Raw genomic sequence first — 13,904 nt, 5'->3', positions numbered from 1 at the left:
AATTGAACAACATTATTAGTCTTAAAAAGAATCTGTATTAGTTATGGAGGGAGTTTTAAGGTGTAAGAAAGCAATTTTCAGCCACAGCTCATACAAGAGGGGTGACTATAAAATTGTAACAGAGTGAACTGAAGCATCTCAAATTTTGAGGGTGGGGGTCTATCATGGAATTCTTTGGGATCAAAGATCCTGTAACTTGCCCCTCTTCTTGGCCTGCCATGAGGTCCTTGGGCAGTGTGAGCCTAGGCAAAAAGTCAGTGATAGGGGAGGTCACCACCAAAATCCCACCCACAGTTGGGTTAACTAGATGGATGGGCATATGTGATGGCCTCTGCCTCAGCAGAGAAGCAGCATGGCATAGTGGACAGAGCCCGGGCTTGGGAGTCAGAGGTCGTGGGTTCTAATCCCAGCTCCACCACTGACCAGCTGTGTGACTTTGGGCAGGTTACTTGACTTCTCAGTGCCTCAGTTACCTCATCTGTAAAGTGGGGATTAAGGTTGTGAGCCCCACGTGGGACAACTTAATTACTTTGTATCTACCCCAGTGCTTAGAATAGTGCTCAGCCCGTAGTAAGCGCTTAACGAATTCCATCATTATTATTATGTGCTTTTTCACTCACCACGAAAACCATAGTGATCAATCAATCGCTCAATTGATCATATTTATTGAGCTCTTACTGTGTACAGGACACTGTACTAAGAGTTTGGGATACATTTGATATTCACTCCAGCCCCCAGCATTTACATATTATAGCTTTAAATTATATATTATAAAGTACTTATTAATATTAATGTCAGTCTCCTCCTCTAGACTGTATGCCCGTTATGGGCAGGGAGCGTGTCTGATAATTCTGCTGTACTGTACTCGCCCAAGCCCCGTAGTTGTGGACAGACACAGAGAAGAGAGCTCCTGTCCAAATTTTGCCCAGTACAACTCTAATGAACAAATTCAGAATGACCCCCATAAGGATTAATTCACCATAATTTTGTACAGTCCAGGGATACTCACATAATGCAATGCACTTGGGATATTCTATTTTTCCATCCAAGCATTTCACTTTGAATGGAGAAGACATGGAGTCTCTCGTATAGCCTCCTTTACATACAAATTCAAAAAAACTTGAATAAACTGTATAAATGGAAAATATCTTCTGGAAAAGTGTCGGTGACCTCCTTAAATTATTCATCGCCATTTTTGTTGAATTGAGCACACATTTCTCTGGAAAAAAAAATTGGATTTACCATTTGATAGTTCATCCCGAATATTGCCACCACACTGTTCAGAGTTAACTGAGGCAGATATAAGGCTTGAAAGTTTCTAAAACAGAAAATCTAAGGCAAATCATGTAGAAAACTACTTTTTGCTTTAGCTGATGTTTTCAGAAAATTTTGCCATGTAGAAATGAACGCTCTAAATTAAATCATGTTCATTCATTCATTCAATTGTATTTATTGAGTGCTCACTGTGTGCAGAGCACTGTACTAAGCGCTTGGGAAGTACAAGTTGGCAACATATAGAGAGGGTCCCTGCCCAACAACGGGCTCACAGTCTAGCAGTGGGAGAATGCTAAACTTGCACTGAAAGTTTGATTTAGAAATGTGCCTTCAATTTCCTCTGTTCTTCCCAACTCAAGGTTTTTACTGACTTTGTCTCCAAGTTCTTCTGCTCCTCCAATAGGAACAATAATAACAGTGGAGGTATTTGTTAAACACTTACTATTTGACAAACACTGTATTAGAGAAGCAGCGTGGCTCAGTGGAAAGAGGTCACGGGCTCTGCAACATGATGATGATGATGGTATTTGTTAAGTGCTTACTATGTGCAAAGCACTGTTCTAAGTGCTGGGAAGGTTACAAGGTGATCAGGTTGTCCCATGGGGGGCTCACAGTTTTAATCCCCATTTTACAGATGAGGTAACTGAGGCACAGAGAAGTTAAGTGACTTGCCCAAAGTCCCACAGCTGACAGTTGGCGGAGCTGGGATTTGAACCCGTGACCTCTGACTCCAAAGCCCGGGCTCTTTCCACTGAGCCACACTGCTTCTCTGCCACATGTCTGGTGTGTGACCTTGGGCAAATCACTTAGCTTCTCTGTGCCTCAGTTACCTCATCTGTAAAATGGGGATTAAGACTGTGAGCCCCACATGGGACAACCTGATCACCTTGTATCCCCCCCCCCCCCCAGTGCTTAGAACAGTGCTTTGTACATAGTAAGCACTTAACAAATGCCATCATTATTATTATTATTACGAAGCACTGGGGTAGATCAAAGATAAGGGAGTGGGACACAGTCTCTGTCCCACATGGGGCTCACAGCCTAAGGGGGAGGAAGAAGAGGTATTTTATCCCAATTTTACAGGTAAGGAAACTTAAGGCACAGACAAGTTAAATTCATTCAATTGTATTTATTGAGCGCTTACTGTGTGCAGAGCACTGTACTAAGCGCTTAAATGGTGAGGTCACACAGCAGGCAAGTGGCAGAGCCCAGATTTGAGATCAGGTTCCCTGATTCCCAGAGCCATGCTCCTTCTACTAGGCTACATTGTTTCATGATGGATGTAATTGATGAGAAACGCTGGGCACAGACACAAAGGTTTCTGACATCCACCCAATAGTCTTCCTGTTAGTAACCTTCCAGCACCCCCCTATGTGAAAGACTAGGTGGACAAATGAAATACATACCTAAGCACTTAGGATAAATAATCTGGTCCCTTTTGCACTGGATCATATCATTCGATTGGGAGTCAAGTATGTAACCTGAGTTACATTTGATTCTGAAGGAGTCACCAATTTTTACGTATCGAGGTACATGTGATCCAGTCGCTATTGACATGTTCCAGTTTGCCAAGAGTTCCTCCGTGAAAAAACAAGGCCCTGAAAACAAAATCCAGTGTTTAATTGCTTTATCCTTCTAGGGTGGTACTGGTTACATGTTATGATAGTCTACACTGTAGTCTTAGGAAGTCCAAATTTAAGGATCTGTGTCTAAGGATGCAAGCTTTCCTGTGTTAAAAAAGCATGGCCATGAAAACGGAAATCAGTGTTTAATTATTTTATGATTTTAGGGTGGCATGCTACATGTTATGGAAGTTTGCACTGCAGTTTAAAGAAGCCTGAACTTAAGAATCTTTGATTTATTCTTGAAAGATAGTTCTTTCCAACTTTATACAGCCTTGTTAGAAGGCCAGAGCCCACAGCTTCCTATTGTCTTTCATTTCCAGACAATAACTCTAGACTGAACGCCCCTTGTGGGGCATGGTGCTCATAGTCCAAGGAAGATCTCCCCACTCCTCCTAAAATCCACCACCTCTACCAGGGCCTCTGAACCCATCCCTTAGCATCTTTGTCAAAACATTCTCCCCCTCTCATCTTCCCACCTTAACCACCATGTTCAACTGTTCATTCTCCAAAGATGGGAATCCCCACTGCTTTCAAAGATGCTCATGTATCCCCTATCCAAAAAAAAATCCTTCCCTTGACTCCACGCTTTCCAGTTACCACCCCATCTCCCACCTGCCTTTACTCTCCAAACTCTTTGAACTAGTTGTTTATACCCACTCCTCTCCTCCAATTCACTCCTTGACCCCTTCCAATCTGTTTTCCACCCCCTTCACTCCACAGAAACCACCCTTTTAAAGGTTACCAGTGACCTTCTTCTTGCCAAATCCAAAGGCCTCTACTCCATCCTAATCCTGTTCAATCTCCCAGCTATGTTCAAGACAGTCAACTACCCCTTTCTCCAGGAAACATTTTCCAACCTTGGCTTCATTGACACTGTCCTCTCCTGGTTCTCCTCCCGTCTCTCTGGCCATACGTTCTATCAATCAATCAATCATATTTATTGAGTGCTTACTGTGTGCAGAGCACTGTACTAAGTGCTTGGGAGAGTACAATATATTTTCGGTTTCTTTCATGGGCTCCTCCTTTGCCTCCCACTCCCTAACTGTTAGAATCCCTCAAGGTTAAATTCTGGGTCCCCTTTTATTCTCCATCTACACCCAGTCCCTAGGAGAACTCATTCTAATAATAATAATTATGGTATTTGTTAAGCACTTACTATGTGCCAGGCACTGTTCTAAGTGCTGGGGTAGATACAAGATAATAGGGTTGGACACATGGGGCTCACAGTCTTTCATTCATTCATTCAATCATATTTATTGAGCGCTTACTGTGTGCAGAGCACTGTATTAAGCGCTTGGGAAGTACAAGTTGGCAACATATAGAGACGGTCCCTACCCAACAATGGGCTCACAGTCTAGAAGACTGTGGCTGTCTTAATCTCCATTTTACATATGAGGGCACGGAGACACAGAGAAGTGAAGTGACTTGCCCAAGGTCACACCGCAGACAAGTGGCGGAGTCAGGATTAGAACTCATGACCTTCTGACTCCCAGGCCCGGAGTATATCCACTAGGCCATACTTGTCTCCCATGGCTTCAACTACCATCTTTATTCAAATTATTCCCCAATATTCATCCCCAGCCCTGATCTCTCTCCTTCTTTGTAGCCAACACTTCAAACTCTCAAACTTAGCATTTCCATAACAGAACTCTTCATCTTCCCACCCAAACCTGTTATCAACCTTACTTTCCCGTCACTATAGGCAGCACCACAATCCTCCCTGTCTGACAAGCCCATAAACTTGGCATTATCCTTGACTCATCTCTCTCATTCAACCCACATATTAAATCTGTCACCAAATCCTGCCCGTTCAATCTTCACAACATCACTAAGATCTACCCTTTCCTCTCCATTCCGACTGCTACCACATGAATTCAAGCACTTATCCTATCCTGCCTTGATTACTACTTCAGCCTCCTTGCTGACCTCCCTGCCTCCTATCTCTCCCCACTCTAGTCCATATTGCTGCCTGGGTCATTTTTCTACAAAAACATTCAGTTTATGTTTCCCCACTCCACAAGAACCTCCAGTAGTTGCCCATTCACCTCTTTACCATTCATTCATTCATTCAATCATATTTATTGAGCGCTTACTGTGTGCAGAGCAGTGTACTAAGTGCTTGGGAAGTACAAGTCGGCAACAAACAGAAACTCTTTGCCACTGGCTTTAAAGCACTCAAACACCTTGCCCCCTCCTTACCTTACCTCTCTGATTTCCTATTACAACCCAGCCCACACACTTTGATCCACTATGAGATAATCTGCCCACCAGAATATATGAAGAAGCAGATCCTTTTCCCCTACTATCTCTTTCAGCTCCAGATTTCCTCTCCTGACAACTCCCTGAAAAACTAGAAGCCATATTAGAACAGTGCTTGGCACATAGTAAGCGCTTAACACATGCCATCATTATTATATTGGAGATGGAGGCATGGAGGGGGCCTAAAAATGAAATTGAGATGGAAAGAGCATGTACAGAACTAAAATGTGAGCGTACAGATGGGAAAAGGCAAAAATGCTCACATAGACATCTTCCTTCACAGACCCCACTAAGTCAGGAGCTTCTTGGAGGGGACTTAATATCCCTGTTGTGATACTACACACCAGTGTTTGATGGAATTCCTTCCCAGATAAATTAGTTTCCTTACTTAAACACTTGGGCGCTGCTGTCCATTGACCATCAGAACAGAAAGACTTGTTTCGACCATCCAGCGTATATAAATTCTGGCATCTGTATTCTACAAAGGCTCCAGGTGGGTACACCGCTTTATTTAAAGAAACAATATCTCCATTTGGAATGCCGGGAGCAGTACTACAATTCTTTCCACTTGCTAAATAAGATCAAACAAAATTAATGTTTTATGACATTTTATCTAGATGCTAGGAGAATCAACACAGTAAAAAAGAAATTGCTTTCCGAAAGTTTCCCGAGGAATACGACATTTTTAACTCATTTGCCAGAGTCCAGTAAGCCCAGAAGAGTTCCTCCCAATAATATAATTTTTCTGGGCATTTTTGCCCATTTAGAATTTTCCAAAGCCTGCAGTAGGTCAATGGGAATCCTCTTCCACCATTCCCACAGGCCAGACTGTGAAAAATGTGTAAGCTCGTTGTAGGTAAGGAATGTGTTTACCCACTCTCACCTCTCAACTGTAAGCTTGTCTTTAGATTGTAAAGTTGTGAGCAGGGAACGTGTCTATCAATTCTTATATTGTTCCCAAGCGTTTAGTACAGTGCTCTGCACACAAGTGCTCAATAAATATGATTGTTGTATTATACTCTCCCAAGTGCTTAGTACAGTGCTCTGCACACAGTAAGTGCACTCAATAAATACCACTGATGATGATGCTAGTAAAATGGTGATCGATGTTTGCCTTTTTCCAATTGAAAGTTTGTTCCAAGCAATCCACAAACAACAGAGACTCCTACTCTTTAAGATGAGAGCCAATCTTTACAGGACACCAAGTGTTTACACACCACCCTGCAGGGGGAAGACCAATATGGAAACAATTTCAACAATGAGGAGGCACTGCAAAGCACAGTATGTGCAGTTCAGTGTGTCGACACCCCTGTTAATTGGTAAGAATGTTTCTAAAGGTGGGGAGGTAGTTCTTCTCTTCCATTTGCACACAGGAAGGGACTGCTCAAGCCATGGGACTGTGTCCCTGTGCCACTACTGTCTCTAATGTCATCCCAGGAACTCATGCTCTGCCTTTTCTCCCCAGATGAAACACTTGAGGTTTGGGGAGACCACAATAATAATAATGTTGGCATTTTCTAAGCTTTTACTATGTGCCAAGCACTGTTCTAAGCACTGAGATAGATACAAGGTGATCAGGCTGTCCCACGTGGGGCTCACAGTCTTCATCCCCATTTTACAGATGAGGTAGCTGAGGCACAGAGAAGTTAAGTGACTTGCCCAAGGTCACAAAGCAGATAAGTGGCAGAGTCAGGATTAGAACCTATAACCTCTGACTCCCAAGCCAGGGCTCTTTCTATTAAGCCACACTGCTTCTCCAGGTGGCTCCAGAGAGGGAATATGCCAACTCAGTTTCTATTTTCAGCCACTTCTTGTTAGTAGTTAAGGAGAAATCCAAACTAACCCAGTAATACCAAACTTCAAAGAAAATCTCCTACTTCCTCTGCGGTTTTCTTTCCCTAGACGCTCTTCAAAAAGAAAATGAAAAATCACACTTACCGAGGACACATAATGGGAAATCCATGGTTCCATTAACACACTTTCTGACTGAAGGTTGTGTCAGGGTGTAATTTTGTTCGCATCTGAATTCCAGGTTTCCACCATGAGGAATTGCTAGAGGGAGACTTTGGTTATTGATTAAAAGTAGTCTTCCAACATTCAGGTCTTGCTCTGTGATTCGACATGAGACTGGAGAAAAAGTTTATTCTTACACATCGATTCAAAATGATAAATTTAGAAATTATATAGCAACTGTTTTAAGCACTGGGGTAGATTCAAGGTAATCAGGTTGCCCCACGTGGGGCTCACAGTTTTGATTCCCATTTTATAGATGAAGTAACTGAGGCACAGAGAAGTTAAGGGGTTTTCCCAAGGTCACACAGCAGACAAGTGGCAGAGCTGGGATTAGAACCCATGTCTTCTGACTCCCAAGCCCATGCTCTTTCCACTAAGCCACACATTGATCGTCTACTATGACCCAGTCCGCATATTTCACTCCTCTAGAGTCTGCGTGCTCCTTGGGCCTAAATTCATTCATTCATTCAATTGCATTTATTGAGCGCTTACTGTGTGTAAAGCACTGTACTAAGCACTTGGGAGAGTACAATATAACAATAAGTAGACACATTCCCTGCCCACAAGAAGCTCACAGTCCAGACGGGGAGATAGACATTAATATAAATGAATAAATAAATAAATCTAATCTATCCCACCACCAACCCTTTTCCTCTCTCTGGCCTTGAATTCCCTCCTCCTCCATATATGCGAGACCAACACTCTCCCCATCTTCAAAACCGTATTAAGGTCACAGCTTCTCTAAGAGGGCTGCCCCAATTAAGTCCTCTGTTCCCCTACCCCTCTTCCTTCTGCTTCATCGATACACTTGGAACTGTGCCCTTTGGGCAGCTGATATTCATCCCACCACTCATGTAAATTATTTATATTCATATGTGTCTCCCCCTCTAGACTGTAAGCTCATTGTGGGCAGGGAATGTGTCTACCAATACATACTGCACTCCTCTTGGTGTTTAGTACTGGGCTCTGCACAGAGTAAGTACTCAGTAAATGCCATTGATTGATAAAGCAGCTTTGCTAGCCTGGGTGGACCAGGCTACTGAGGTGGTAAGGAGATTTCTCAGTTTCTGCATGAAACTGCAACTCTGTTCAGACAAAGCCCCTTTGGCACAGTATGCAACAGGTAACTTTTGTTTGTCACACTTGTTCTGGGGAAACAATTCTACATTCCACATTCCACCGGCTGAAAGACACAAGTGAGAGGATGTAGTACAGGACAGGGAGTAATAGGTCCACACCTCAGTGACCGATGCCACCTGCTTTGTTCCCACGCACCAGAGTTTCCCTTCAGCTGTTTCCCAACTTCCCTCTCAGCCCCTATGTCAGGAGACTATGTCCAGCAATGATTGCCCTCAGGTGGAATTATCCATAGAGAGATGGCTCTCTTCATCTGGCAGGTGGCCATGTGTCACTTCATGCTTTAAATAGGTCCCCAAAAGTATGTACACCACATGTTGATAAGCCGTGGCCCTTAATAGTCAGATCCCAGACTGTACAAACATAAAATTCTGCTTCCAGATGTGGCTGGGCAGATACAACCCTTTGCCTGGACTGACATTTCCAGAGATCACTTAAAGTTAGTCTCAAATTCTGCTCAGTTGATTAGTCTACCTTGGAAGGTATTATAGATCATGAGCTTCTTGAGGGCAGAAACAGCCCCTACTTTACTGCACTCCCAAGCTTCCCTCACAGTAAGTTCTCAGAGGTAAATACCATTGATTAACTGTATTCCCATAACAGTGGTGAGATCCACGTTTGCAGCGCAAATTGATATACATGGTTAGTCAAATCCCTAAGGAAGCTTGGATCCAGAGGCAAGAATGGAAGACTTTTCCCCTTGGAGCGTGGGGATGGAGATCCTATGTACAGGGGATGCAGGAGGGGAGCTTTCCGGATGAATCACCAAAGCCCCAGACTCTCCTAAGGACACTTACCTGATGTAGCACATTTGGGATACTGCATTTTTCCTTTTAAACACCGGACTTGGAAAGGCGGCGAATTGGGATCCGCTGTGTAGCCGCTTCTACATACGAAATCAAGAACATTTAAATGACTAAATGCATGCCTGACGGAAGTGGCCCAGAATAACTGTACGTTGTTTTCTTCCATTTGTTTTGCTGACAATTCGCACAGTTCTGTAAAAATAAAATTAAGAATTCAAAAGAATTCAAAATCCCAAAGAGTTTTAACAAATGATTAGAAAGTTATATAGACTGAAAAGCAGATGGGTTAGTGGATAGAGCATTCATTCATTCATTCAATCATATTTATTGAGCGCTTACTGTGTGCAGAGCACTGTACTAAGCGTTTGGGAAGTACAAGTTGGCAACATGGGCCTGGGAGTCAGAAGGTGGTGGGTTCTAATCCTGGTCCTGCCACTCATTTTCTGTGTGACCTTAGGGAAGTCACTTCACTTCTCTGTGCCTCAGTTACCTCATCTGTAAAATGGGGAGTGAGACTGTGAGCCTCACATAGAGCAGGGACTGTGCCCAACCTGATTTCTTTTTATCCACCCCAGTGCTTAGTACAATGCCTGGCACCTAGAAAGCACTTAACAAATACCATAATTATTATAAACTTAGAGAATAAAAAGGAAATAATTCTATTTATCGATTTTGATGCTATTGACACCCATCGAATTGTTTAGTTTTGTTGTCTGTCTCCCCCCTTCTAGACTGTGAGCCCGTTGTTGGGAAGGGATTGTCTCTATCTTACCGAATTGTACTTTTCAAGTGCTTAGTAAAGTGCTCTGCACACGGTAAGTGCTCAATAAATACGATTGAATGAATTAATGAAAAGATGAAGGTCAGGAGGATATTTGGGGGAGATTGATGAATAGATCAAAATAATTGCAAATGCTGATTATCATCTAGAATCATGTCTTAGGTTTATTTAATGACGTGAGAACAGGATGTATTATTGTTCTCTCACAAGAGCTTAGTTCAGTGCTCAAAAAATATTCTTGTTTATCAAGCAATGGTATTTTTGACCACTTACTGTGTACAGAACACTGTACTAAGTGCTTAGGAGAGTACAAAAGAGTTAGTAGACACATTCCCTATCCACAAGGAACATACAGTCTAGAGGAGGCATGTACATCTTTATAACATGTGAGGTGTCTGTTAGAGAAGTAAGCGGTGTATTGGAAACAGCACAGGACTGGGAGTCAGAGGACCTGGATTCAAATCCTGGCTCCACCACTTGTCTGCTGTGTGACCTTGGGCATGTCACCTAACTTCTCTGTGCCTCCATTTTGTCACCTGCAAAACAGGGATTTTTTCCTGCTCTCCTTCCCACTTAGACTGTGAGCCCATGTGAGACAAGGACTGTGTCCATTCTAATTGTATGATATCTATCCCATGGATTAGTCCAGTGATGGTCACATAGGAAGCACTGAATGAATACCACAGTTTAATGAACATGTGAGCTAGGAAGGGGCAACTAGTGACCTCTTCGTACATTTAGAAAAACTGGGGCAATAATAATAATGACATTTATTAAGCACTTACTATGTGCAAACCACTGTTCTAAACGTTGAGGAGGCTACAAGGTGATCAGGTTGTCCCACGGGGGGCTCACAAGCTTAATCCCCATTTTACAGATGAGGTAACTGAGGCACAGAGAAGTTAAGTGACTTGCCCAAAGTCACACAGCTGACAATTGGCAGAGCTGGGATTCGAACCCATGAACTTGAACTACAAAGCCCGTGCTCTTTCCACTGAGCCATGCTGCTTCCCCCAGATCAAGTATCTTGCCCACAGTCACACAGCAAATCCAGGCCGGGCTGGGACTAGAGCTCACATCTCACAAATCAAGTAATACAAGTCAGGACAGTACTCGGCCAGGGCTGCGGCTGAAGAAGACCTTCTGAAATCCCTGAAAAGTGACTATACTTCATTTGGAAGCATGTGATCCACAAGATCTGGGTTTTAAATCCTGCCTCTGCCCCTGGCCAAACTCCACACACCAGGCGCTCCAAGGCATAAGAGTGGCTCAAAACATCCCTAACTTGACCACGGGCTACACAGCCAGATCTTTCCTGAGACTGAGGCCAGGCTAAATCATTAACTTTGGATGCTTCAAGTACTGACAGACACAGCTAAACCCTTAGCGACTCTCTCACTTGTGGTGGGGTGAGCAGGAGGAGGCCAGAGAGCACTAGGTTATGGATAATTGGGAAGAAAAAGGGAGAGGGTCGGCAGCATGGCCTAGTGGAAAGCGCATGGGCCTAGGAATCAGAGGACCTGGGTTCTAACCTTGGCACTGCCACGTGTCTGCTGTGTGACCCTGGGCAAGTCACTTAACATCTCTGGGCCTTAGTTAATAATAATAATAATAATAATAATAATAATAATGGCATTTATTAAGCACTTATTATGTGCAAAGCACTGTTCTAAGCACTGGGGAAGTTACAAGTTGATCAAGTTGTCCCACGTGGGGCTCACAGTCTTCATCCTCATTTTACAGATGAGGTAACTGAGGCCCAGAGAAGTTAAGTGACTTGCCCAAAGTCACACAGCTGACAATTGGCAGAGCCGGGATTTGAACCCATGACATCTGACTCCAAAGCCTGTGCTCTTTTCACTGAGCCACGCTGCTTGTCTGGATCAAGTTCCCTCATGTCCAATGGGGACTCAATCCTACTCCCTCCTACTTAGACTGTAGACTCGAAACTCATTGTGGACAGGGACTGTGTCTGTTATTTGTTATATTGTACTCTCCCAAGAGCTTATTACAGTGCTCTGAACACAGCAAGCACTCAATAAATATGTTTGACTAACTGACTGACTGATTATGAGCCTCAAGGGACAGGGACAGTGTCCAACCTGATTAACTTGTATCTACCCCAGTGCTTAAAAGAGTATTTGGCATATAGTAAGCACTTATCAAGTACCATTATTATAATTATTATCATCATCATCATTCTCCAAGAACCAATCAGAGAAGAACCAAAAATCAACCTCTTCAACCGGGTGGAGTCCGATCAAAGAAGGGCTTCCGGGGACATCCACAGAACAATCAAACGAAATTTAGCAAATTGAGTATCCCTCAGCTGGCCTCAAACCAGCTCACCCCAGCCCCTCTGCCACTATTTCCCAAATTAGTATTAGAGCTGTTTACCAGCTCCGGCCTACCTGAAAGACAAAGGAAGTACCTACCGATGCATTTCGGATAAACAATTTGGTCTTTTTTGCATTGCACTGTAAAATTCCATTCAGATTCAAGGATATATCCTGATTTACATGTGATTTCAAAGGAAGCACCAACTTGTATGTATTGGGGTACATGTGACCCAGTTGCTGTCATCATGTTCCTGGTTGCCAAGTCTTCCTCCATGAAAAAACAAGGTCCTGAAAGCAGAATTCAATGTTTACTAGTTTTATCCTTCTAGAGAGGTACAAGTTACAGTTATGAAAGTCTTCTCTGTTAAAGTAAGTCTGAATTTAAGGATCAGTTTTTGAAAGAAAGATTCTTCATTCCAACTTTACACAGGTTTACTAGAGAAAAGGATAGAGAAAAAAATTCCCACTGTCATTTCTAGACAACAACTCAATTTTCTTGAGTACCTTCTAAGTAGCCTCTTTTCCAAAATAATAGGGCTCAAAGCTAGAGCCAACATGCATGAAGAGGTTCAGCCATCCTTGGTCAGGACTGCCATTACTATTTAACATATTGTTTGGCACTCACACTTGTACGTAACAGAAAAGTCAGAGGAAACACTGTTAGTTCAGTGCTCTGCACACAGTAAGCGCTCAATAGATACCACTGATTGATTGATTATAGATAACAACAGAAAATAGCTAGGCTATTAAGGAAAACAGTTTTGCGAGTGAACTGTAAAGTCCATGAATTGTAGAGGGTCACGGAAACCCACAGTACAGGGCTTCTGCCCACTCATATCTCCTTCTTTCTCTTTTCCTCCACTGCTACTTTCCTTTCCACCAATTCTAGTGGCCCCACTGGCCAGTGGTGGTCACAAAAAAAGCACTGAAGTGGAGACAGCATGTGCAGAACCAAAGTGAGAGCATTAGGGTGGGAAGAGGCAAAAATGCTCATGGAGGCCTCTTCTACAGACCTCACCACAGCAGGAGCTTCTTGGAGGGGACTTAAATTCCTGTTGTGAGACTACCACACTGGTGCTCGATGGAATTCCTTCCCAGATAAATTAGTTTCCTTACTTAAACACTTGGGCGTTGCCGTCCATTGTCCATCAGAACAGAAAGACTTGTTTCCACCGTCCAAAGTATACAACTTTTGGCATCCGTATTCTACAAAGGCCCCAGCTGGGAACACCTCTTCATTTAAAGAAAGAACGTCTCCATTTAGAATACCAGGAGCAGGACCACAGTTCTTTCCTCTTGCTAAATAAAATCAAACAAAAGTAATGAGTTATGGCATTCTATCTAGATGCTAGAATCAAATACAGGAAAAAAGAAGTTGCTTTTCCCAGAGCTTCCCATAGCACTCTTAACCCAGCCCATGGACTCTGGTGTGCCAAGAACCTGAGATTCTTTTAGCTGTGGAATTCTTGTGGGCATCCCTGTTCACTTAGAGCCTTCCAAAGCCTGCAGCAGCACAAGGGATGGGGGCATCCTTTTTCCACCAGTCCCTCAGGCCAGAGATTCTGAGATATGTGGATAAGCTCTTATTTTTATGCATGAATAATGTTGGCTTTCCCTACCCTCCTCCCCGATCTCAAATGAGAGTTTATTTCAGCATTTCCCAGAACTA

At 43.2% G+C, this 13,904-nt stretch overlaps 1 protein-coding gene across 1 annotated transcript in view; it reads right to left on the bottom strand.

Moving 5' to 3' along the window:
• LOC119927082 (complement factor H-like) overlaps window positions 1-13,904 on the bottom strand; it is a 47,564-nt gene that overhangs the window by 9,154 nt on the left and 24,506 nt on the right. The window contains exons 5-11 of the mRNA XM_038745625.1: window positions 13,352-13,534; window positions 12,332-12,523; window positions 9,107-9,307; window positions 7,098-7,286; window positions 5,548-5,730; window positions 2,682-2,873; window positions 1,010-1,219 (exon numbers count right to left, since the gene is read on the bottom strand). Coding sequence (XP_038601553.1) covers window positions 1,010-1,219; window positions 2,682-2,873; window positions 5,548-5,730; window positions 7,098-7,286; window positions 9,107-9,307; window positions 12,332-12,523; window positions 13,352-13,534 — 1,350 coding nt within the window. The remainder of the gene's footprint in view (window positions 1-1,009; window positions 1,220-2,681; window positions 2,874-5,547; window positions 5,731-7,097; window positions 7,287-9,106; window positions 9,308-12,331; window positions 12,524-13,351; window positions 13,535-13,904) is intronic.

The sequence above is a fragment of the Tachyglossus aculeatus genome, chromosome 4 (assembly GCF_015852505.1).
Source record: "Tachyglossus aculeatus isolate mTacAcu1 chromosome 4, mTacAcu1.pri, whole genome shotgun sequence".
In the NCBI taxonomy this organism is placed as follows: domain Eukaryota; kingdom Metazoa; phylum Chordata; class Mammalia; order Monotremata; family Tachyglossidae; genus Tachyglossus; species Tachyglossus aculeatus.
Note: the sequence above shows the minus strand (reverse complement) of the source record. Positions and strands in the feature narration are given on the sequence as shown.